We start from the raw sequence: 24,696 nt of genomic DNA, 5'->3' as shown, positions 1-24,696 counted from the left end.
TTCCCACTGTTGTTTTAAATAAGTTTGTTTTTGAGACTTTCAAATTCTCCTTGGTTTTAAATGCCCTCCATTCAGGTCGAGAAACAGAAGAATAGTTGTATTTATACAATAGTAGTAACATTCTCTTCTCTAATAAAATATCCTGAAGTTACATTTTAATAGCAAGTAAGCTATCAAGATTTTAAACAGAGTAAAATTCAGTTCTACTAGAATAAGGGGAGTTTTGCTGTTGATTTCAATATAACCAAGTTTGGCAATAAAAAGAGATTGCATGAGAGAGATTTGTTTTCGAAAATAAACCAGTATAATATGATTAAGAAGTATATCTGAAATGTAATCCTTTGCAAATGTTGTTTGATTACCTGTCACCAGTCTGAATGTGTTATTTTTTTCATTCCCTCTTTCATAAGAAACCAATTGCATCCCCTTGGCATTTATTGCAGATGAACAGGAGAGCTCTGGAGCAATTATTTATACTGTTGAGCTAAAGCGCTACGGTGGGCCTCTTGGAATTACAATCTCTGGTACTGAAGAGCCCTTTGATCCCATAATCATTTCCAGCCTTACAAAAGGAGGATTAGCTGAAAGGTAAATTGGAAAAAAAATTATTATGAAGCATTCTTTTTGTCAAGATCAAGATTTCTTTTGTTCACATGAGCATACTAATTTTCGTGGTTTAGCAGTGCTTTTTTTTTTTATTCCTCCAAATCTGAGTTTACAATCTTTTTTCTGTCATTTTGTGATCATTGCCAAGTTCAGAAGCATGAGGGATATTTTAATAGGATGTTCTTAAACATGGTGTACCAAACAGAGCAGAGGATTGTGGTTCTTACTATAAATCACCTAGGAAAGACCAGTCAATCAAACTGCTCAGTCACAGGAACAATTTAGCAGCCTTTTAAAATCTGTGGTCTTGTACAGTAGAATAGGTAGAGAAAGGACTTTAGGTGTTTAAGCTTATCTGAAAACATGCCACTCATCATATACACACACTGCATCTGTATGTGGACTTATATACACCATAGGTAGCATTACCCAAGGAGTAGAAATGCTCCTCGTAGTTAAGTGATAGAATAATGCCAATATTAAGTTATAGCTATCACCTGTCATTTTTAAATGTATAGAGTACATTACAACTGTTACCTTTGGTGGCGGTTTCAGAGAGAACATGCAGAACACAAAGCGTGTTAATATGCACAGCCGGGATGAATGGTACGTTTACAGAGTGTATTGCTTTTCTTCCCTTGATCTGATCCATCCTGAAAGACACATTGGTGAAATAGCTGGTTACTTGCTCATGTTGCCATTATCTGTTCTGTTGCAAGACTTCTAGAAACATTATATTTATTTCAGACTTTATTGGGCTGTCTGAGATTACACTTAAAAAGATGGGAGCAATGAATATCATCTATAGGTGATAAACTCAACTACTGCAGTAAAGCAGAAATCTGCATCTCCATGCCTCAGCTCTGCTATTGTCGCTACAACAAAGGTGACTTGCTTTAAGCATGGCTAACAATAGAAGTACTCTGTACTTGCAAATGCAAAATGAAAGGAAGAAAGGGACACTTTCATGTGTCCAGATATGCAAAGAAACTGCCTTTGTTGCTTTTTATGCTCCTTTTTTCACTGTTTTACATCTCTCTTGCTGTAGGACTGGGGCAATTCACATAGGAGACAGAATCCTAGCAATAAATAGCAGCAGCCTGAAAGGAAAACCTTTGAGTGAAGCCATTCATTTATTACAGATGGCAGGAGAAACTGTCACCTTGAAAATCAAGAAGCAGACAGATGGTGAGTATGGCCAAAGTAGCACGAGTGCTCTTTAATGAGTGTGTTTCTGTACATTAACAAGCATTTACGCCATCCCTGGACAAAATGTCATATAAGTAGTAAAAAGCGTGTTCTTCGAACTGTAGTAAAGATATGACTACTCCCGCACTTCTTTTTTATAATCCTGTCCAGCTACCAGTCCCAAGAAATTTTCTGTCCCTGGTCACATAAGTGAACTGAGCGATGCTGAAGATGAGACCTCTACTGCACAGAAATCCAGCAAACTCTCAGACATCTATTCCACTACACTCCCAAGCGTTGACAGCGCAGTAGAGTCATGGGATGGCTCTGGTATTGACACCAGCTTTGGAAGTCAAGGTACTATCAAGAATGTAAAAGCAGAAATTACCACCTTCATGGCTGACCTTCCTTTGCCTTAAAGAGAACCTTATTTGTACCAGCTTTAAACTTTGTAATGTGCTGGTGTCTCATTATGACCACACACTTTGCCAGGCAGCATAATTTCTTACACTTGGCTGGCCTCAGATTCATTCTTTTATGGCAATATGATGTGTTATGAAGCATTTATCAATACATTACAGGCGTTTGTTAGCTTTACCGACATCTGAATAGCCCAGTCCATAGCTCATCCACAACTAAATGAGTTTATCCTTCAAATGTAGATTAATGCAAAGCGGAGAACATACTGAAGATTTTCATGAATTTGAGCATTTGATGACCATTTGCAGTAATTTTTAACTGACAACAGAAAAGATTTATTTTAAACTCCTGAAGGGGGAACATCATACATTACTTATGATTTGTTAATCTTTTGCTTCTTCCTCATTCCTGCGACATTAATGTCTAACTCTCAGCCCTCAAAAGCCATCCTTCTGTTTAAAGAGATTATTTTAATTAACACTAACTTTTACACTTCTGTTTGTTTGACTCTTGTTTAATAGGATTTTCAAATAATTTCATTTTAGTTCATATAGGATAAGACAGATTTACTTAGATAGTGGGGGATACAGACATCTTGTAATATTCTAGATAACAGGAAAAGTAGCTTCCAAACAGCTTGTTTTATTTAACCCTTTGTAAAATGATTAAATAATGTTAGATTTTCTTCTGATTTTTAAAAGCTCTAAGGAGAAGTATTGCGGAGAAAGTGCCAGAATGATAGCTCTGTTTCCAGTGTGAATTGATGATATTTGGAACAAATCTCTTCAGCTCTGGAAATGCCTGGGGCCCAGAGAACTTTCCTAAGTCCTGATCATTCAGACTCTATGAACAAACTACCAAAACTAAACCAGTATCTGTCTCAAAACAGGTCTTTTCTAACTGCCTTAAAAAAAAATCAGCCCAGACTTGACTGGGTACATGCCACTTCTGTAAAACAGCCTGAGTGTAGTCAAATTTGTGCCTTATTCCTTGCCGTTGTACTAATGTGACCCACATTTCTATTAAAGTTCATTCTATCTTGATCTGTCAAGTTGAGTTTGGCTTCTCTCCAAACCTTTCTTGGCATAAGCACAGGCTAAGCAAATTGAAGAGTTTGGGGAATGTTTCTGGAGCACCAGATAATGCTTTATCCTATTAGTTACTAATTTAATGCTGGTGAGCAGTCTTTTCTCTCTCACTTGAATTAACACCACATTTTGCACGTGTCTAATGTGGCTGCCTTACTAATTGGGAGTCCTCTCCACACAGCATTCACATTTTCACAACCAAAACCCTTCCTAGAACTTGTGAGTTAGTATCTGCCAGTTAGCTGGGGAAAAGCACATAACTCTCTAGTTACATGGGATTTGACGGAGATAGGTAGGTTTTGACTGATTTATGGAAGTGAATTGCCCTCATTAGAGAGGTGATGGTAGTGATATTTGTTAGTCATCAGCAAACTAGAGCTTCCTAATCCAACACGCACATCAGAGAACTCCACCTACAGAGACTAGAGAAGGAATGCATCAAGATCAAACAAATGTACAGCAGCTCCATGGCACCGGGTTTTGCTTAGCAGAATTCCCCAGCATGAGGCTGTAACAAGTCAATCCATACGTTCTTCTTGGTACATCACTTGGAAACCAGACTGTGTCAGGCTCTTAGCTGGAATCCAAATCACACTTAATTAAGTATGAGAAGTACTATTGAACTAATATCAAAGTTGCTTGTATGATAAAACCACCCAGCACTAAACACTTCAGCTATCAAGTCTGCCTGGTGGTGCTTACACAGCCTTGAAACATTTGGAAATGACTGATAGAGAAATTGCTTTCCACAAGGTGAGCTTTCCAAGGATGTACATTGGTCCCAAGCGTGTGTGGCTTTATCGTGAGCCAGGCCTTTCCTCATTTCTTAGAGCCCCAGGGAAAAGCCCAGGGTTTGCAGTAGCTCTGCTGAGAGCAAGTCCCCCTTTCACAAAGGGGCCTGGTACATGGCTTCTCATGTTGGCCTCTTGCAGGGCAGAGCAGCCTCGCAGAGCAGTGCAGGGCTGTGATTGCACAGTCCTCACCTGTACAGACAAGTCCTGGCCTCAGCAGTGATGAGACAGCTGCCCTCCTTCCTGTTGTGAGATTAATCCAGTTAATGCTCACCCCGGGGTCTCTGCACCATGCTGACTTTTGCATCTAGGTAGCCATAATATGGATAAGTAGTATCGTGTACAGTCTCTTCAGTCAGAGCAGGAACTGGCTCCCTGTGCCACACATCTCCCACATATCCTGTCGGAGCCTGTTCTCTGGAGCCCAATGAAGCTGCAGCACTGGTCAGAGATCTTGGCTACACCTGTGCATCTGCTATCATGGTTAGATTACAGCTCTGAAGGGTGAGGGTCCTCATCACAGATTTGTTACATGACTGTTGGAAAAGATCAATTGATCATCGACAAAATACTTCACATGTGTATGCTGCAGTTTCCCACCTATGTTAAATGGCCAGAGTGATGCTCATGCATGTCAGCGTTACACTGACTTGCACTGTTTGTAAAGTGCTCTGTGCTTCTGAAATGAAAGCTGCATTATGAGTGCCAGCAGTCCTGAAAAAGCAGATATAACTTAAACTATTTCTGGCATTGGCTTTTAAACTGAATTCCAGTGATCTAATTATTTTAAAATGTTAACCTAAACTATTTAGATAGGACTTTTTATTATCTGATTGTAACCAGCAGGTTTCAATCATGTTTAAAAGTACAGTGATAGCTCTCCTTGTTACAATCAACATTTTATGCTGTTACTTCAGTCAAGGGACAAAACAGATTAGTCTGATAATGTGCCAGGACATGTTGTGCTGCTGTTCCATTTCCCTTACCAAGCAGAGGATGCTCTATGCAGGTAAATTTAGTTTGTGCAACAGTGCACCTCACACATGGTTTCTTAAAGAAAACTGGTCACATTTTGCTTCATTTAGGAAAAAAAAAATAATGGGACATTAAACACACACAGTTCTGAAATCTAGAAGAGTTGTCAAGTGCAAGGATCACAGAGAGTGTCTCCCTCAGATATCCACTTGAATGGAGTGATTGAATAAACTTTGGATGTAGAGGATGCTCACCCCCATCTCCTGAACATCTTAATGGCCTAACACCCAAACTCCACTTGGCCACGGTACAGGCGCTTCCTGTACATCCAGTGCCTGCAACCATCAAGAAATGCCGCAAAGGCACAGATGATAGCCCCCAAACCAGAATATTTTGGATTAGAAGTGTTATATTTAGACATGTAGAGTACAGGGAACTATCACTCTTTCAAACCGTCTCTGCAGCACGCCTCAGGCTTCAAGAAGAGACACTCACTTGGCATGGCAGAACGCTGAACTCCCTGCAGACGCCCTCTGCATAATCTCTGTGTTAAGCTTTTGCATGATTGAGGCCAGCTATGCTGATATTCTTGCTCCTGACCTAGATCGAGATGACTGTATCATTGCAAAGTTGTTTTTCTTTAGTTGTTAGATGACACTAGTTTTTAGCTGCACTGCTTCCAAATTTGCATAAGTCACCAAGAGGCAGAAAAAATGTTGTTGTTAGTCACCTAAAAAGTCAAGGTTTTTTTTTAATACATCCTTGAAAACTCTTTTTTAATAGGTCTGAAGCACATTTTCCTTAATAGATTATGTTTAATTTTGGACATGTTAATTTCAACATACACAATTTTTTCACTCATATTCAATATATGATGTCAAATTGGAAAAAGAAAATTCTGAAAATGTCCAGCACAAAACATCAGGAGCAGCTGAGATACAAAGGGTAGGAAGACTGTGTTGGAGATATTTAAGATTTGATTTCAAGTGACATTCACAAGAGAAGCTCTCAGAGCACAGCTGATTTAGGGCATAATTTAGGTCATTTATTCTTCTAAATATCTGACTGCTTCTGCAAAAAAAAAAAAAGTAGCATTTATGAGTCGATATGTAAGTTCTAGAGAATCCAGCTCTGAAGATGTGACTTTCTGTCATTACAACACATACAGTGCCGTAAATATATAATTCATCTTTTTAGGAACCAGCTGTCAGGCTTCAGGATACAACTTCAATGCCTATGAATGGAGGAGTCCTAAACAGAGGGGCAGTTTGTCCCCTCCAAGTAGACCACGAAACCACCCATTTCATGACACAGGTTTGAGTGATGATGAATGGGACCGATCTACAGCAAGTGGGTAAGTTTATGTATAAGTTTCCATTTTCTGATTTGCAGCTACAGCTGTGCTTCAAAAGTGAACATGTGCTGTCTGGAATGAAATTATATTTTTCTAAGCCAGCTGTAACAGCTCTTCCTTTAAATATGAGATATATAGCATTTATAGTTCATGAAATTTACTAGGGTAGATTAGTGACATTTATGGAAGATTATAATGCCAAAAGCAAGATGTTTATTTGAGTTACTTCAGATAAAAAAATAAAGCATTTATTTCTTCAGAATAAACCAAAAGAATTGGAACTTTACCCTAGATAAGCTTTAAAAAATTTTTTGCTCTATTTTCCACCCCCCAAAAATAACCATACAAATAAAGAAGCCAAAGATGCCAGCACATTCATCTCTCATCTTCATTTTGGTTTGGACAAAGAGGCAGAAACTGCAGTCTTCTTCCATTTATGTCTGAAACCTCTGCAGTGATTCAGTTTAAGAGCAAAGCAAGCCAGGTTAAAATGTCTTATCCAAAGCTATAATAGTTTGCCATACATTCCTCCTCTTCTGAGAAGTAAATCTGCTCTTCAGTGAATTTGTGTGCAGGCAAAAGTAGGAACTTCCTGAGGGAAAAATGCTTGGAGATGGTGAAAGATCCAAAAAGCCAAAAAATCCTTATCTAAGGCTCATCCAACAGTGGAACAACTGTGGAGACCTGGGTCGTTCCTGCCAATGAACAGTTCTTGCTCAGACAAGGGAAGATAGACATCACATTTTAAAAGGTTTCAGTGCTTTTTGTACCTGTCCTCAGACCTTGCAGGCATATGCGTGCTTCATTAGCACCACAATTTCTTGGTGTAATGGCCCAAGGAGCCTGAAATCCCAGTCTGTGACAAGTTCAAGTTTAATGCTGAAGAAAACCTTTCTGGTTCCTGTATAAATGTATTGGGTAAGTGTATTCATAAAGTCTGGTCTATTGGGTTGGAAATGCAAATCAGGGAAGGGTTTAGATGACAGTGCTGCTCTTCAGAAGCTGAATGACAAATCCTCTGATCCAGCAGATTGCCCAGTGATATTTTTTTCAGCGAAGTCTGGCAAGATGTTAGCAGAGATCTGGGCAAGTGTATGAGCTCAGTCCTTATCCGGCTCCTTTGGTCCCTACTGACCGGAAGCATAGTAAAAGATTTCACAAGCTAAAGTGTCAGTAGTTAATAAAGGAAATTATCATAGTTTCCCTCATACTTCCTGTTCTTAATAAGTTAATATCTTAAATTTAACAGCAGTATTTTTATCCACAGTTCAAGCCCGTATTTAGCTTCTCAAACGAGATGCAGCCATAGATTCCAAAACACCAACTGTTTTGGAGCTCAATATATTCCAGTTGCTCTCTCACATAAAGAACAACTCCACCACCTCGCTTTCCTGGCCTGTCTTTCCTAAAAAGCACGTAGCCATCCATGACAGCACTCCAGTCATGTGAGCTATCCCACCATGTCTCTGTAATGGCAATGAGATCATGGCCCTGCGACCGCACACAGATCTCTGGTTCTTCCTGTTTGTTCCCCATGCTGCGTGCATTGGTGTACAGGCATTTCAGGGAGGTGATCGAGCATGCAGGTTTCCCAGGAGGGGTAAAAGAGGGTCCTCCATAGCCACATCCCATGCGCACTTCCCTGGCTGCATTCACCTGTTGGAGGCATCCCGACTTGAGCAGCCTTTTGCCAACTACCCTGTCACTATAACTCTCCCCTTMCCCCATCTTTCCTAGTTTAAAGCCCTCCTTACCACACTGGCCAACCTGTTGGCAAAGACACGCGTGCCCCACTTAGCGAGGTGGATCCCATCTCTCGCCATCAGTTGTCRATCTTCAAACAGGGTCCCATGGTCGTAGAAACCAAAACCCTGTTGCCAACACCAGCGGCGCAGCCGGTCGTTAACTTGGAAAGTCCATCTCCTCCTCCTCTCATCCATCCCCCTCACTGGCAGGATTGAGGAGAAGATGACCTGGGCTCCCAGACCCTTGACCACCATCCCCAGAGCTCTGAAATCCTGCTTGATGGTCTCCAGTTTGCCCTTGGTGTCATTGGCRCCCACATGGAAGAGCARCAGTGGGTAATAGTCYGAAGCATGGACGAGCCTTGGYARTCTTTCCATGACATCTCTCACACGAGCCCCCGGCAGGCCACAAACCTCTCTAGACATGAGGTCAGGTCGGCAGATAGATGCCTCCGTCCCCTGCAGCAGGGAGTCCCCCACAACAGTCACCCGCTGCTTCTTCTGGGTGTTCCGGCAGGGCACAGGGTCTGTTGTCCCAGGTACTTCCCTTGCAGCCATGCCCATCTCCTCCTCATCCTGGAGGGCACTAAACCTGTTCTTCAGCTGCAAGCCCTTGGGAGGAGTAGGAGCCTTTCTCCTTCTACGAGCAGTGAGGAGTTTCCAGCCTTCTTCTACGATGTTATGATGTACCGTTTCACACGGCACAGAGCCCTCYRGCAACTCCASTGCTGYGGGGGGTTGGGACTCCCGAAGCTGCACAGTCTCCGAGAATACCCTGTCTATCTCTTGCTCCACTTCTCGGATGCTGCGCAGCCTACTGACCTCCTCCCGCAACTCCCTTACCTGACGACACAACTCGCCAACAGCAGCACACCTCCTGCAGGAGAGCTGGCTGCCAGCCCAGGCCTCCCGGAGAGGCCCCAAGCACTCCCTGCAGCCYSAGACCTGBAGAGCYRCATCTRCTGTCAGAGGGTCGGTCTGGGTCCCAGCCTCTGACACAGCAACTCCAACAGCAACTGAGGAATGTGCTCTGCAGCATGTCACGACCATGCTTGAAGCGTACACCACAGGGATCAGAAACAAAGGTGCCTTCATGCACCCCACTGCACAAACTGCTGCACTCTGGGAGCTGCGCTCTAGGCCTGGCTCTTGTATAGGCCTCTCCCTAGCACTGACTCCCGGGCTGCTTGACCCGCCCTAATCAAGGGCCACCAGGATCAAAGGCCCCAACTCCCTCTGGTTAGAGGCAACCAAGAGAGCTCGTTAGCAGCAGCTAATCCTAGCTAGAGCTTCTCCCAGGAGAAGTTAAGGCCTCCTGCAGTTGACCTTGCCTAGCTTCCCCTTTCCTGTTCGCAGCAATCAATCACCTTCTAGTTCCTTGGGCTCCTCAGAAAGCCCACAACTTCCAACAAGATCCTCAAGTTCTAGTCAGAGCCCAAACACTGCTGCACAGACTGCTGCGTCTGTTCGCTGCCTCTGTTAGCTGCGCTCTCATGATGATCTCCAGAGGTCCCTTCCAACCTCAACCATTCTGTGATTCTGTGATTTGGAGCTACATAAGCTATAGGCTGAAAAAGTTGATTAGCAATGAACCAGGAAGCTAAATGATAAAATACAGAATTTTCTGAAAATAAAAAGCATGTATTCTGCTACCATTTTAAAGCAGAATTCAATAGAAAGTATGCCCATTAAAGAGTTTTGTTCTATTTCCCAATGTGCTTACACCTGAGATGTACAGCATAAATGAAAACAATGTCTATTTGAACACAGTATCTGTAAAATGGATTATGCCAAACACAACTGGCAGTGCTCCTATACCAAGTGCTGGAGTATTTGAGAAGGGCATGCCTGTTCTTGCAGCCTGTCAGAGGGATCTCCTGAGAACTGTCTCTTCTCTGCCTCCAGCTAAGCATCCTGTCGTCTTCTCTAGCACTAAAAAGTAATTTTTCTTACCTTTATTTTGTGTAGCACAGCTTCCAAGAATATGTGGCAACAGAAAGAGACTGAGACATTGGGAGAGAATCAAGAAAACCATTTAAAGCAAACTTCTGTGGAAAGATCAGGGGGAGAGAGCATCAGGAGCATGAAGAAAGAGGGCAAGCAGTGGAAAGGTGCCTCTGGCGGGCAAAGGAAAGGTGGGGCACAGCTGGAAGAGTGGAATACTTCCAGGTAGGCAAACCAAGAGTGCACAGGAGCAACACCCAGCTGGGATGGGCTGGTGAGGGGGGAGGAGAGGGGGGAAGGAGAGAAAGGAAAAAACAGTTGAAATGAGAAAAAGGAGAAAAACAGGGTACAGAAAATACATCACTAACATGCCAGTGAGTGACAATGAAATTTCAATTGCCAAGTCAAGTATTTGGTTCCTTCAAGAATTTGAGTCAAATTTGCCCAGTAATTTCAAAAGGAGCTAGAAGCTACTTTTTTCAGGGCCACATTCTCATAGTAGCATAAGATGATAGTGTAAGGTCCCATTTTATAGCCAAAGGCTAGCAACTCTCGTCTGGCTAAGGGGATTTGAGCCATCCTTTCTACCTGCCAAAGGTACACCCTAGCTGAAAAACTGCACAGCTGCAAACCCAAAACCTTTCTGCTGTGTATGAGTGAAACCAGAGAGCATAAACCACTCTGTAGCCTGGTGTTTACCTACTGCTGGCAGGTAGGACAAGTGGTTCTGGTTTGTGCTCCAGGGAAAATTTATGCATGTTCAGACATTGCCAGCAAGAAAGAATGAGTCTGCCAGATCCTAGAGCGTACTATAGTCTCCTGGTGAAAAAAATGGATTCAGAGTCTCTCATACAGCAATAAGAACGAAATCACAGGCCCTTGTATCTCCAAATCTGCCCCACTACTTCTCCTTTAGCAGTTTTGTGAATCCAAATTTCTGATGGTTTTTTCAACGAGCATCAGAAAACCAAATACATTCACTACAGGTCAAACAGAATATTTCGTGTGACACAAAATTTTGGAGCTTTTTTTTTTTTCTGATACAGTAGCTCAGCTACAAATTGTTTTATTAATGTGGCCGTAGTGGATATGTGAAAGTTGAGCAATTTACACACCAAAGACACAATTTGGAGAAAAGGGGAAAGAAGATTTGAGGGCAGGAAGAAGAATTGCTCCAGCTGTAAAGAGGTTGAGACTTGCAGGCATCATCATTTCAGGTTTCATAGGAGTCAGAGAAGGAATGGACCTCTTATCCTAGGAAATCCAATCTTTGCTGTCACAGACAGTTGCCTCAAATAATCCTGTTCATTAACACAAGCCCCATTTTATATTATATTTCAATATTAGCATATAGTATATAGAAAGTTATTGAATTAGATAAATTTGTCCATGTTCAATATTGGCTATTAAAATAACTACCTTGGTTTACTGAAAGAGCTAATTTCAGAAGTCAAGGATCTTTCTAAAATCCTCTTTTAAATACTTTCTTATCTTGCCTGGGAGGAATTGCATCTGTGAGCTGAGTAGGTATTCTCACCATTGCTGTATCTATTGCAATATCTTAGAAGAGACACTGACGCTAGATGGAGAATCATTGCAAAAAGAGATTGAAATGGCTGACCGTTGTCTGCTTGACTGACCGTAACTGTAAGAAAGCATCTCTGAGGCAGAGTATCATGCGTGAAGCATTCAAGCTGTCCTCCGTTGTGCTGGGCAATTCCCCTATTTAAGAGCTATTATGTTAACAATGTGATATTCATGCTGTTCTCAGGAATACATCATTTGTCAAGCAAGACCTCAGGTGCTTCCATAATGGTATTTGCTCTATTTATATGCTGTTAAGCATATCTAGCTGCAGTCTATGGGCAGCTGCTCCAAAGTAACAGCCTGCTGCCATCCAAAAGGATGAATTCTCATTCTTTCCTTGCCTCATCCTTCCCCTTTGCCTTCCACATGATCAGCCCCCTCCCTTGCAGCAGCTCTGACGCTTGTGTGAACCTTCATTGAGCTGATTCCCCTTGCTAAGACAGCAAAAAATTCCTGCTCCTCCCCACACATACACTGTGATGGTGTCATTTTGGGTTGTGTTTCTGCAGCCCATAATTGGCATTTTTTATCACACCTCTCTTGCTGGGCATCTTTCCTAAGCCTCACCATCACTAACATTTTGTTCAAAGTGCTAATAATAAGGCTTCAATGCTTTTATGAAATATCAGGGACCTAAGCATACATGCAAGAGAGTTGCATCCCTGAAAGTTTCTCTGTTTTGTGTATAAAGTGACTGGAACAGTTTATATGATGGCAGTCAGATGGAGTTAAATTGATCATGATAAATGCAGCTTAGACTGAAGGAATGAGCTAAAAGTACCAGGATACCTCTTTGGAGTAGACAGATTTGCAAGATGCTGTTTGCAAAAACAAGGGCTCTTTTCATATTCCCTGGGAGAAGTCCGTGAGGTTGAAAGATGTAATTATAAATATTTCATCGCACAGAGTAGCTCTGCACGCTGCTACTGGTTGGTTCGTTAATTTTCATAGAGAGGTCCCAGTTTTAATCCAGTTAGAAATGTATATTAAATTGTTCTTGGAATCCATTTATCTGCACACAGAATAAGACACAGCTCAGAATCCTGCCAGCTGCTAGCGACGGCTGGTTTCTGAGCAGCCCTGCCTGCCGCGCACTCTGCATGTCCATCCAGCCTCCCCGACCAGCGACTCTCCCACCAACCTACCATAATGTGCTGTTGTTCAAGTTGCAATCTCGGGCCAGGCACGTGTGTAAATCTTATCTTTCATGGGAAAAAATCCATCTCTTTTAACCTCTCATTGTAAATCTAGCTTTGCAGGTACCCATGATAACACCGAGGCTGACCAGGAGGAAAATTTCTGGTCTCAGGCTCTGGAGGATTTAGAGACCTGTGGCCAGTCAGGAATTCTGAGGGAACTAGAGGTAGAACAATCTTAACCTTTCTTTCCAATTATAGAGAAATACAATGGTTTTGATTTGTTTTACATTCATTTTATTTCTCCTTTTTTTCTTTTAATTTGCACTAATCACACCAATTCATTTAAAAGCTTTAACCCCCTCTCCACAGGACAAGGCTGACAGGCGTCTGTGTTTGAGAAACATGACTCTCTTGGTACCTACCCTTTACGTTTATATTTTCGCTTGTGCAGCTGCCTCCCCTGCCCCTAACCAGAGCTATTTTCTTTTGTACAATGTAGCTGAAATTCTGTAAACTCATTCACCCCAGAGCTTCTGACTTGCAGCTTCTGGTGTGCATACCATTGATGCTGTCTGCACAGGCGGCAAATGGCGCAGAACTTTTTAAGTGGGTGTAATTTTCCTGCAGCAATGCATTTCATTCTCTTACAGCCGCTTTACGCAGCTTTTCTTAGCATGTTAGAGGTTGTCTCTTCAATAGAAACTTAATTTAATTAAGATGAACATAAAAGAAAATCATCTTTTCAAAATGTTTAACCATAATCTTACCACTCGGCAAAAAAGATGCCAATGTGAAAAATGTTCATTGTATAGCAATTTCTTCACTATGCAACAAATTTTTGCATTTCATCCTGAAGTTAATTGCAGATTTAACCACGCTTCATGTTAGATCATGGTGGGGAGAAGGGAACAGAGACAGGGTGTCTATGAGTCTTTATTTTTTCTAATCATGTTTCTCTAAGTTCTTTAATCATAACAATTAAGACTACACTGACACTTAAAGCTGTGAAATGGAAGGTCCTAAAAATATTTTCTTTTATGTTCTTTTAAATTCCTGGAGCTGCAAAACTGGCAGAATCTCATTTTCATTTTTATGTTATATAAAGTCCTTTAGCAGCCAGGAGGAATGTGAATGGCATAACTGAGTGAAACTTTTTCAGTTCAAATTAATTGTACATCCTCAGATTTATGGCTTCTGTATTGCATGTATGGGTAGCAAAATGTGATTCTTGTGTATTTGTTATTGCAAACCAGAGAAATATAGGAGAAGAAATTGATGTTTTGCTGACTTAATTCCATAGTTAGATACAGCAAAGTACCGCAGGCTTCTCTTGCAGTTTTCATTATTCAGAGCACAATAAAAGGATATGGAAATAGATAATTGAGGGTGACCAGAATTCAGTCATTTCGACATGTTGAATTTTCCTCGGCTTTTTGTAGAAGTGAAATTCAGAGTTGTAGATGCTATGTCGTTTATAGCATCACCTTGTAGCATGAACTACAACTCTGAGAAGAAAGCAAGACTCTCATTCAGTGTGGCAATGCCTCTATTTTGCGCAGTACCATTGTGTAGTTGAGAACTGTTTCTCATTTTTCATTTCAAGGTTTCCAGCCAAACAGCGAAGGAAACTATTGTTTGCCAAGTTCTCCTGCTGCTCCTGCTCCATTCAGGCAGTACTATGTGTCTTTCCTGAGCACAAGAGAAACTATTAAAGCTACAATATTTTATCTCATAATGAAAGTAGTGCTGGAGCTGGAAGACTCAGACATACATGGTCATCCGAGTCAGAAGCAAATACTTCTTTGCCCATTTTTCCCTTATTTTTCCCCCTTCACTTCTCATTTTCAGATTGCCTTTGCCTACGCCAGTCGGAGTTCAGGCTATGGCCTTTTGACTTGTCCACTGATACCAGGGAGAGTAAATAGGAAATTCCCTTCCTCAGTGTCCCCCACTGGCAGCAGTCTGTACCGCCGTACAGTGACTATGCTGAAGCGCATTTACTCACATTCCCCAGGGCCAGAATTCTTGGCAGTGCAGGTGTCTCTGTCCTGTGTACTGGTACTTTCTGTGTCAGTCCATTCCACCCAGTGGATGAAATGACATGCCATTTTTACCCTCCGTGGCTTCTCTCATATAACTGAAAAGGTTTGTTCTTACTGGGACTAAAACTAGCGGTGAGGCAGGGTTTATGTCTCTGAAGTATTGTCAGGGCTAGTTAAGGCAGGCGCTCTTGCAGCAGGAGTGTTATGCAAGGTTTCTTTTCAGGCAGTGTGATTATCTGCACTGAGTTTTCTCCTGACCTGTGAAGGTATCCAGCCACTGTCTCTGCTGTTGCTGGCTCTAGAGATGCCTTCACATCCTGCCGACTCACATTTTTTAACCTTGAACACTCACTCTGTGTTGTAAATGCCTTCCTATAGATCCAATTCCAACAAATGCAAATATGCCACAACTTAGATATCACTATATTTACATGCAAGATATTCTAAAAATAAGAGGTTATATTATACGCTCTTCAGTCTGCCAGGGGACTAGCTTACCAAGCATAGCTGCTTTAGTGCTCAGTATTTTAGTTGAAGATGCCATTTGGAAACTTTTGCCCATGGGGTTTTATTGTTGTGTTTTGTTGTGGTCCTTTATTTTATAGTGATTTGCAAGCAGAGTGAACATCTATCCTCTTGCCTTTTGCTGTCCCCTGAGTGATTGTTTTAATAGAGAATAGCGAAGTTTTTCCTACTGCTATACATTAACCATTTACTTAACTTATGTTCTGTGGTAAAAAATTAACCTGTTCATTAATGCTGTAGGCGACAATCATGTCAGGAAGTACAATGAGTTTGAATCATGAAAACCCACAACCTCGTAGCCAGCTGGGAAGACAAGCCAGCTTCCAGGAAAGAAGTACTGTAAGGCCACATTACAGTCAAGCTACCCGTAGCAACACATTGCCATCAGAGGTGGGGAGAAAGTCCGTGGTTCTGAAAAAAATTAAGCAAGAAATGAAAGAAATCATGTCACCAACTCCTGTGGAGTTACACAAGGTCTGTAATTTTTTTTCTGACAATATTGAAATAATATATGCAGCATGGGGAATCTAATTATATGGCAGTACAGTAAGTACTTTTTATAATGACTCCACAGATGTAATTTTGGGGCCATGCGTATTAGTTCTTACAAACACGTTAATGATATATTCTTATGGGGGAAACAAACTGAATAAGATATATCCTCATCTACTGTTTGCTTTTATAAGAAAACCTCAAAAGGGACTGCTCTTTTGCAAGAAGGATCCACTGATAATTTGAACTGACAAAAGCAATAACTTATCTCTGCCAAATGTGTTCATTAAGAAAGCAAAGTTTAATTTCTAGAAAATACATTTCTTTAAAAAATTATCAGGACGGTTTTAGCTCCCATTGGTCCTTTTTCAAATTAACACTCATTTTGAATCAAATATATGATACTTGTATGTACATAATATAGAATGCTATTTCAAATTAGCTATTGCTTCTCTTCTAATTCCTTTGCTCTAAATAGGATAAATAATTTTCAGTCTGTACAACTTTTCATTGCTTAAGATTGTGTTGGAGTCACCTGGTGATATTAAGGTGACTGTACACCAAAAGGAAGTTACTGGGTGAAGTATTTCTAGATATGCACAGCATAGGCCATGTCAGTTTAAGTCTTTAGTCCAGTGAGGCCATAATGGCAACCAGTTTCCAAAACTTTGAGGAACATGATAATGCTGTTCTCCTTGATAGGAATGAACATCCCATTTCCTGCACCCACCTTTCCTCTTAAAGGTTTGGGATCTTCCCTTCCATTGGGATACAGCTAAGATAAAAGGAAGAGGAGCCAGAAGCATGGAGAAATTTCCTTTAAGAGGTCTAATGTCATCACTCTCAAGGGAGTTGGTTTGCTTTTTAATCTCTGTAGGTTTGATTCAGTTTAGTTCATGCATTGAAACTTAGGGCCTTACTGAGTATGTGCTAAATGAATGTTCCTAGAAGACAGTGGAGAGCGGATTTTCCATATGGAAGATGAATTAATTGCCAATTTAAACTATCAAGAGGATATGTCATGATCCTGTTTTGAGCTATTTGTATTCTGAGCTTGATGTGAAGTGATTAATGGAGTTCGTTACTGTGCTGTTTTCCTGAGTGGCGAGTAAATGTGAGATATACAATGAAACTGCTGGTAGGCATTTCATGGTGTGCTCATATTCAGCAAAGGCACCGTTTTCTCCTGTGGAATATAAAATCTGTCTTTCAGAATGGTTGTTAAAACAAATTCTTTGCTGGAAAGGAAGAGTAAGATTTTTATTAATCTATCCTATCCTATCTATTCTATTATTCTATCCTAGCTGCTAGTTCTTAGAGTCCTCGGTAGTAAAAAATACCCTGTCCTTGAGCTTTCCCTCCCTTTGGTTGCCATTTTATGATTGCCATGACCTTCTGTTTGAGAAGTTTTCACTGTTTGTTCAGACAACATATCCGCGTTCCTGCTCTCTGCTGAAGTGATGCTGAGTTTCCTTATACTGTCTGTTTTCTCATCAAGAGTCATTTTCTTCTCTAAAAATCTAAAAGTTGAACCTGCACCATATTTTCCAATTCTTACAGTCTTTTAAGAAAAATAGAAGACCAGTGACTGGATCTTTCTTACAGTCAGATCCAGCACAGTGTGCTTGTATCTCTGAAATGACACATGCGGGATGAAGGCCTTAACTCAAACGTCTTGTGCTGTTTTTTTATTTCTGCCCATCTTGGTAAATTCTTATTTGTTGGTTTTCTTACTGGTTCTTGTGTAACAATGTATCTGTCACTTTCTCTCCCCCCTTAATTTTTGCTGTGAGACTGTTTCTCATGGACAGCTTATCCAGTCATAGTTTTCCAAAACAGCTGCACTCCCACAGGTATGACTTCACTTCACTGTCAGAGAAAAGCCTGGATTTAAGTGTTCTTCATAACAGATCTTGCTGGCAAATGAGCTCTGCCCTCTGCAGGCTGCTGCCTTAATCAGCTGGACCACCAACACCAGGACATCTAATTAAATAATAACTGTTTTGGAAAACTATGTTAGTAAAAGCACTTGTTGAAATGCAGGCTCACACACAGCTTGCTTGTGACTTATTTCAGCAGGACATTTAAGCGCGTGCTTAACTTTAAACTGCTGGGCGTTCCCAGTTTCTAAAGTAGGACTGGACACATGCATATTTACTTGGTCAATGGGATGAGTCTGAGCGCTTGGTACGTCAGGGCCTGTGCACCCTCTGGATCACAGTTTGTACATTAGTTTAATTGCAGCAAGATGGTCCAACAGGAGGAGATGTTCTACTAGTTTTTCGTAACCTGATTATAAGAGAGAAAGGGTATATGATTCTTTTGAAGAAAGAGCCACACATCTGAAAAAGAAATGCATTAATAACTGGTGCAAGTATACTAGAAATGAGATACACAGAGAATGAGACTGGATAAAACTGCTGAGGCCATACCTGCAAATAAGTAAGTCTAGGGGACCAGCATGCTGAGCAGATTGTCCTTCCCAGATATGCAGCTCTCAGAAAGGTAACACAGCCCTGGGCAGCATTTTGCTTAATGCTGTAAACTTTGCAGTATGTTAACCTGTTTTCTTCACTGCTATTTTGTACTTTACTGTCTTAGTTTCATCAAATACTTACTTCAACCCTTTTTGTCCTGAGAAAGGTAGGATTGATACCCTAACAGTGTCATATAAATGTTTTAAAACATTTTTTCTAGATAGCTTAATAAGTAACATTTAAATTAACTGGATAGCATATTGCTATATCAGTACCCAAATTTAATTAATGCCTTTAATTGACTTGATCTACCAAGGTAAACGTGTGGATTAATATTTTTCTAAAAATCATAGGGGACCATTTTTAAAAGTTTCATATAGCAAGCATTCCTCTGAGAGCAAAAATATGCACTAGGCATTAGATAATTTTTCAACATTTTTATTGCAAGTAGTCATTAACCTAAAATTACAATTGGTTAAAATATCTGAATAACTGATCTGTGCAAGATGTATGATTTTAAATTAGGCATTTTCTCATATATTTGAGATGGCAGAAACCATAGAAATAGACTCAAAACTTGTAAGCTTCCATTTAAAATTTGTGAATATTTAATTGCTTATGAAATATGAATTAAATTTTCATTGCAGCTTTTTTTCCCTTAGTCTCCTGAAGCAAATTTAAAAGTCTGACAAATCTTCTACAATCTAGCATTGAGATCAAAACTTCCAAACAATTATGATCAGAAATACCCCCAAAACATAGTATGATTTAGGTGTTAACATGAATTACCTATAATCTCATACCCTTCAGATAGGCTGTGTTAGCAGCAAGGGAATTTGAGAAATCTGTATGAACAGGCTTTGCCCATACCCATTATTCAATAAAAAGCAGGGTATTTCTGATTGATAGCAAAATTTTTTCTCTGAGATTCCCTGTTAAGAATATATGCTGCCATAAAAAGAGATAGCCCCAAAATTGTAAACAGATCTATATAAAAGAAAGTTCTCAGCAGATGACTCACATCTAAAAAATATAATGGCTGTCAAACATGCAGCAATATTAAATCACAGCGTCATTCCTTAAATTAATATCAGTTTCTTTAATTTCCAAGCTCTTCTTAAATAAACCAGAAATCAAAAGAAGATAGCCATAAAGGGAAACAGTTTTTAAAAATCTCTTGTGATCTGGAGATCTTAAGAGACACAAGAAAGAATGTATTTAACGATACATAGAAGTTCTGGTTGCCAGATAGTGGCTGATTCCCTTCCAGAATGTCCCGTCCGTGTCAGTCCAGAAAGTCCAACGAGAATGAGTGGGAGGGCACTAAAAGACTTTGGATGCTCACTCTCGAGTTGTGCTTCCTGCCTTGCCCCCGTACTGCAGTACTTCCCACTCTTCTGCAAATGCCGTTCCTCACTGCTACAGCCAAACGCCACTTCGTGTCCCTTGTCGCACTGTTTTTTGACTCCCAGTCTGCACCTGTGTTTCCCCTGGCCATTATCACAGAGGAGGTGGGCCCCGGCGCTGATGTGGAATGATAGTTCCTATGGATCTATAGGACAGAATTTGTATGTGTTTTGTTTGCTAATAGACCACTTCATAGAAATAGGGAAAAAGCAACACTGTCCAGGAACATACACATGGGACATACAAAATCATTCTCCACTTCTTTAGCTTGACTTTGATAAGGTCTTGACTGTAATGGAGTGTCCTGTTTGGGGTCTAAAACCTAAAGAAGGCTGTTCACCAGCTGAACAGAGTCCAGAGGAAAAGCAGTAAGACCAATCCTTGTTCCACATAGCTGCAAAGAAGGAGGGAATAAAGGGTCTCCTTCTTCACTGTGGATAGCAATGGGCTTTAATCTCAGCAAGGGAGATTTAGTTTAGACATAAGGAAAACATCTGAAGCACTGGAAGGGATTACTTTAATAGACTGTGGAATCTCCACTACTGGAGATTTTAAAAAGCAAGACATAAATGTCTCTCAGTAATGGGTTAGATGCAGCTGATCCTGCCTTAGGGCAAGAATACAGTCTGGATGGCCTCAGAGAGTCACCTGTTTCATACAGGTTTGTAGTTCATCTGAGGATGGATTCAGCTCCACTTAACTCCAGTGCCTGAACGAAGAGGAAGGAGGAAGGAAAAGGAATGAGTGGGAAGGGGAAGTTTCTTTAAACACTGTGCCATCTGTACCAGAACAGTGTGCATTAAGTCTCATCTCCTCTTAAGCACTGAGTCACATTTTTACATTTACTTTCTGTCAAGGATTCTTTAAGAAGCAGTTGACGTGAAAACACTCCTATCGTTTGTGTTGGTGTGGAAGAAGTTATAATCTCATTTAAAGAGAGTTTGTGCCTCAGTGCATTGCTAATTATTTTTCATTCTTGCCAGCAAATGCACATAAATCTGTCAGCAAAATATAGCTCCCTCTTTCTTTTTTTTTTTTTATTTATAGTCTTGCTTGAATGTTAGTCTTGTGGCAGTCTCATAATAGCTTCAAACATACTTGAGAGCAAAACCATATTAGACATACTACCGTGTCACAAACAAAAGCTTCTCTTGACAAATTGTTAGAAGTTTCCTGGAGTCCTGCTGGTATATCAGCTGTCACTACAAACTAAAATTGTTCTCAGATGAATTATTTTGACTCTGCAGGTAGGTTTGTCAGCAGCTGAAGTGCCCTTCCACTCTGCAAATTCACACCATGATGGAAGAAAGTATGACAAGTTCAGTGACAAGTTAGGTTGGGGGCAGATGGGAGAGAGGAGGAAGAGGGCGTGCTTAAAAACAGCGGTCACTAGGAAGTTCAAGGTTGCAGATCATACCCAAAAAAGAGAATCAGTCACTGCAAAAAGAAAAAGCCTTTTGTTTGGGTGATGGGGTTTTAGGTGTGGCTTTCTGCCTTGCTGTGCTGTACAGAGGGAGGAAAAACAAGGGACGAGGAGGCCCTGGTGCACAGTACGGGAGGGCGGGTGTGTGTATGGGTGTTCACGCTCACCACTGCCTGAGATGGGCTCACCACAGTTCAGGGATGCAAACGCTGCCCGCTTCCACAGATGAAGAAGTGGCAGCACTGCAGCAGCTGGCGTTGTGTCTTACTTCTCTCAACTGCTGCCCAGGATAGCTGTCGACAAACTTGCTAGGTAGGTGAGTTTCGTTCTGGTTAAAGCATTGTGGGTGTACTAGTAAAGCCAAGTAAATTCAAGAAAAGTGCAGAGAACAGAAAAAAAAGCTATCATTGCCCACTGTTGATCTCCCCAAATCTTGTAGTACTGTTTTCAGACAACTTTGTCCATGCTTGCTTATCTTTCCACAGTGACAGTTAAGGCAAAGTGCCAGAAGCTTTCTGAAAGCAGCACCAACCGATGTGGTATTCCAGCTATCTGTGCTGTGCCTGAGTATTATTTTATGAAATATAGAAAAAATCCTAGGCAGCCTGATCTGAATCCAGTGTTGATCTTGCTTTGAGGGATCAGAAAAAAACAAAATGGAATTGAGTAATATATAGCTGGCTCCGGAGCAGTCAGAGGTCTGGGCCAGTACCTGCTCCCCGCTGATGACCGCATTAGTGGCTGGCACACGCGGGAGGAGGCAGCGCACAGATTATTGCTCACACTGCCAAACAGTTCACCCATGATTAGCCCAAAGAAACAGAGATCCTCATCTACCTTACCCTGGTGGAACCACGAACAATGCAGTAGTCAAGTCTATAGACAATTTTTGTTACCTTATCAAAAGCCAGTGCAGCACCTGAGTGATAAAGCATCTTGTCCAGTATGAAGGAGGCATCTGAAGACAAAAGTAAATGTTTAACATAAAGGTACTGTTACCACTTATCTGTGTCTGCAAAAAGTCAGACCATTTATACACATGACATCAAGCATCTCAAGTCAGTTCCACGGACATTGTCCTTGTATCCTGAATGGTATCACATAGCAGGATAAAAATCTCAACTAACAAGGCTCAAAACAATATTCCTGCAGCCCAGCATCTCTGAGCCAAGCACAAGGTGTATCGGCTGGTCAGGATACAGTGAGTGACAGGCAGGGACCTGCAAAGCATTTTGAGGATGTGTTCAGCTGTGCTATGAGGTCTGTACTGATGCTAGTAAAACTTTCAAACAAACTGGAGTTACAGTGTGTGGTGTAACGGGTGCCAGGTGAAAACAGCTGCAGTGGCTCTAATTACATCTGTGGCAGCTTTGACTCCTGATACACTGAAAATTGCATTAATTCTTCATCAGTGAAATTACCATTGACTCTTCATGCCACAAATGAACAGAGGAGCCTATCCTTATGTTTACTGGGAACTCTCGAGTGCAATGCCAAGCCGTTATAATTACAAAGCTCTCTTAATGTTGTAGTTTTATCAGGCAGGATATGTTTTGAACAAGTATTTTGAATCCAAAGTGAAATAAGTTATAGCAATAAAAGCTGTATTTCCAGCAAGGGGGGGGGGGGGCAGGCAGAGAGCAGAGAAACAAATTTCAGGTAAGACTAGAAATACCAACTAGTAGGTAAGTGATGGTTCTAATTTGAAATAAACCTATGAAGAAAGGCTGCCTAGCACATGTAGCAATGTAAAGTGTGGACAAACTTCCCCCCCCCCCCCCTTATCATGTCAAATTACTTCCACAGGTAACTTTGTACAAGGACTCCGATGGAGAGGATTTTGGGTTCAGTGTCTCAGATGGTTTACTGGAAAAAGGAGTGTATGTTAAAAATATTCGGCCAGCTGGACCTGGGGATCTGGGTGGTTTGAAACCGTATGACAGACTTCTACAGGTAACGTTTCTACCACTCCCCAGGTTTAGCGGGAATGCCATGGCACACGCCTTGCTCTGCAGAAACCACACTGCATGGTGTCACAGTATCTGCGTACATGGATGCGACTGTCGCACACTGCATAAAGCTGTGCTGCCACTCATTTGGAACGACTTCATTATCTGCCTTGCTGATTATATTTTAAATGTCAGTACTGTATACATGTATCTCTGCTAGGAAGGGGTGTATATGGGGGGGGCAGGGAAAGAAGGAGGATTACTCTGCACCACAGGCCATGTAAATCACTTACATCCTGGGTAAGAAAAGTTAAGACTTCCTGTTCATTTGGGGGTTTTATGCACTGGGACTAGTCTAGATTTTTTCTATAAAGTTGTATTTATAGAAACAAAGTTCAGAAAGTTAGGTATTTCAGAACACCAAAGGAGACATACTCACTGGAAAGTTAGGATTTCCCATGGCATTTCCAGCCGAATTTGTATTTTCTCTTTCTTGATAGAGACTTTAAAATTGTTTCTGCACTTAATCTGAGTTGATTGCCCTATGTCTAATCAGTGTAACCACTGAGCCCCACACGGACCGGAGTGCCAACTTAGACTGTGGGGGAAAAAAATCATTTTTTTTGTCAGCCAGTCCAATAAAAGTATTTTACATATTAAAACCATCGAAAACCTGCTGAAGTTTTAGATGCGATCTGTTGTATTTATATTAATGAACATTGTGAAAGTGAGGAAAAACTATGTGCTACTAAAAGTCATTTATGGAGTAGACCCTGTGACAGCTGATAGCAGCCATCCCCAGTGCAAATATGTGCACCTCAGTAGAAAACTCACCATGGTCTCAGACCAGACAGCATGCTTAAATAGTCTGTATTGAACAGTTCTCTGCCTGCTCTAGGTAAATGAGGCTTCAGTCCTATTCTGGAGGACAGTCCTGTTTCCTAAAACCGTAACAAAAATGAAATCTTCTAATCTTCCAGGTAAACCATGTTCGTACCAGAGACTTTGACTGCTGCCTAGTTGTGCCCCTTATTGCCGAATCTGGCAATAAGCTGGAACTGGTTATTAGCAGAAACCCCCTGGCATCTCAGCAAGGAAGCTCAGAACAACAGGCTTCAGCAAGTGGGGAATGGAGCGGTCAAAATAATGCCTTCCTTCAACAGACTGGACATGCTGTGAATACAGAGACACGGGATGCTACAAATACATTATAGCAGAAAATCATTTCAGTGGGACATTTGGTAATGAAAGACAATTATGGTGCTAAATCCCTTTAAGACTTTTCTGAGACTGAAGCTCAGATGTCACATGGCACTAAAAAGCACAGAAGGATCAGTCTGTCTGTCTCAAGGCTTATATTAATTCACGGTCACTTTTGAAAGACTTTTAATTCGTAGTTAAGTCATTCCATTCTAAACACTACCATTAGCAACAGTGAACAAAAAAAGATAAAGGCCTTGTCTCCCCACCCCACCCCCCAATAACAAAACAGGGAGATGTTTAAACATGATTTAAATGTTCCTTCCCCTCAAACAGCTGCTGTG

General features: G+C 41.1%; 1 protein-coding gene across 1 annotated transcript in view; it reads left to right on the top strand.

Moving 5' to 3' along the window:
- The window catches only part of GRIP1 (glutamate receptor interacting protein 1), a 96,986-nt gene extending 72,620 nt beyond the window's left edge, over nucleotides 1-24,366 (top strand). Inside the window, exons 16-25 of the mRNA XM_026070023.1 lie at nucleotides 444-588; nucleotides 1,655-1,794; nucleotides 1,966-2,151; nucleotides 6,266-6,422; nucleotides 10,136-10,336; nucleotides 12,950-13,061; nucleotides 13,207-13,251; nucleotides 15,645-15,878; nucleotides 23,010-23,156; nucleotides 24,133-24,366. Of these exons, the coding sequence (XP_025925808.1) occupies nucleotides 444-588; nucleotides 1,655-1,794; nucleotides 1,966-2,151; nucleotides 6,266-6,422; nucleotides 10,136-10,336; nucleotides 12,950-13,061; nucleotides 13,207-13,251; nucleotides 15,645-15,878; nucleotides 23,010-23,156; nucleotides 24,133-24,366 (1,601 nt within the window). The remainder of the gene's footprint in view (nucleotides 1-443; nucleotides 589-1,654; nucleotides 1,795-1,965; nucleotides 2,152-6,265; nucleotides 6,423-10,135; nucleotides 10,337-12,949; nucleotides 13,062-13,206; nucleotides 13,252-15,644; nucleotides 15,879-23,009; nucleotides 23,157-24,132) is intronic.
- The last annotated feature ends 330 nt before the right edge of the window (nucleotides 24,367-24,696 follow it).

This window comes from Apteryx rowi, unplaced genomic scaffold (genome assembly GCF_003343035.1).
Source record: "Apteryx rowi isolate R43461 unplaced genomic scaffold, aptRow1 scaffold_302, whole genome shotgun sequence".
NCBI classification, from domain to species: Eukaryota; Metazoa; Chordata; class Aves; order Apterygiformes; family Apterygidae; genus Apteryx; species Apteryx rowi.
The sequence above is the reverse complement of the archived record's forward strand: the minus strand, read 5'-3'. Positions and strand labels throughout refer to the sequence as shown.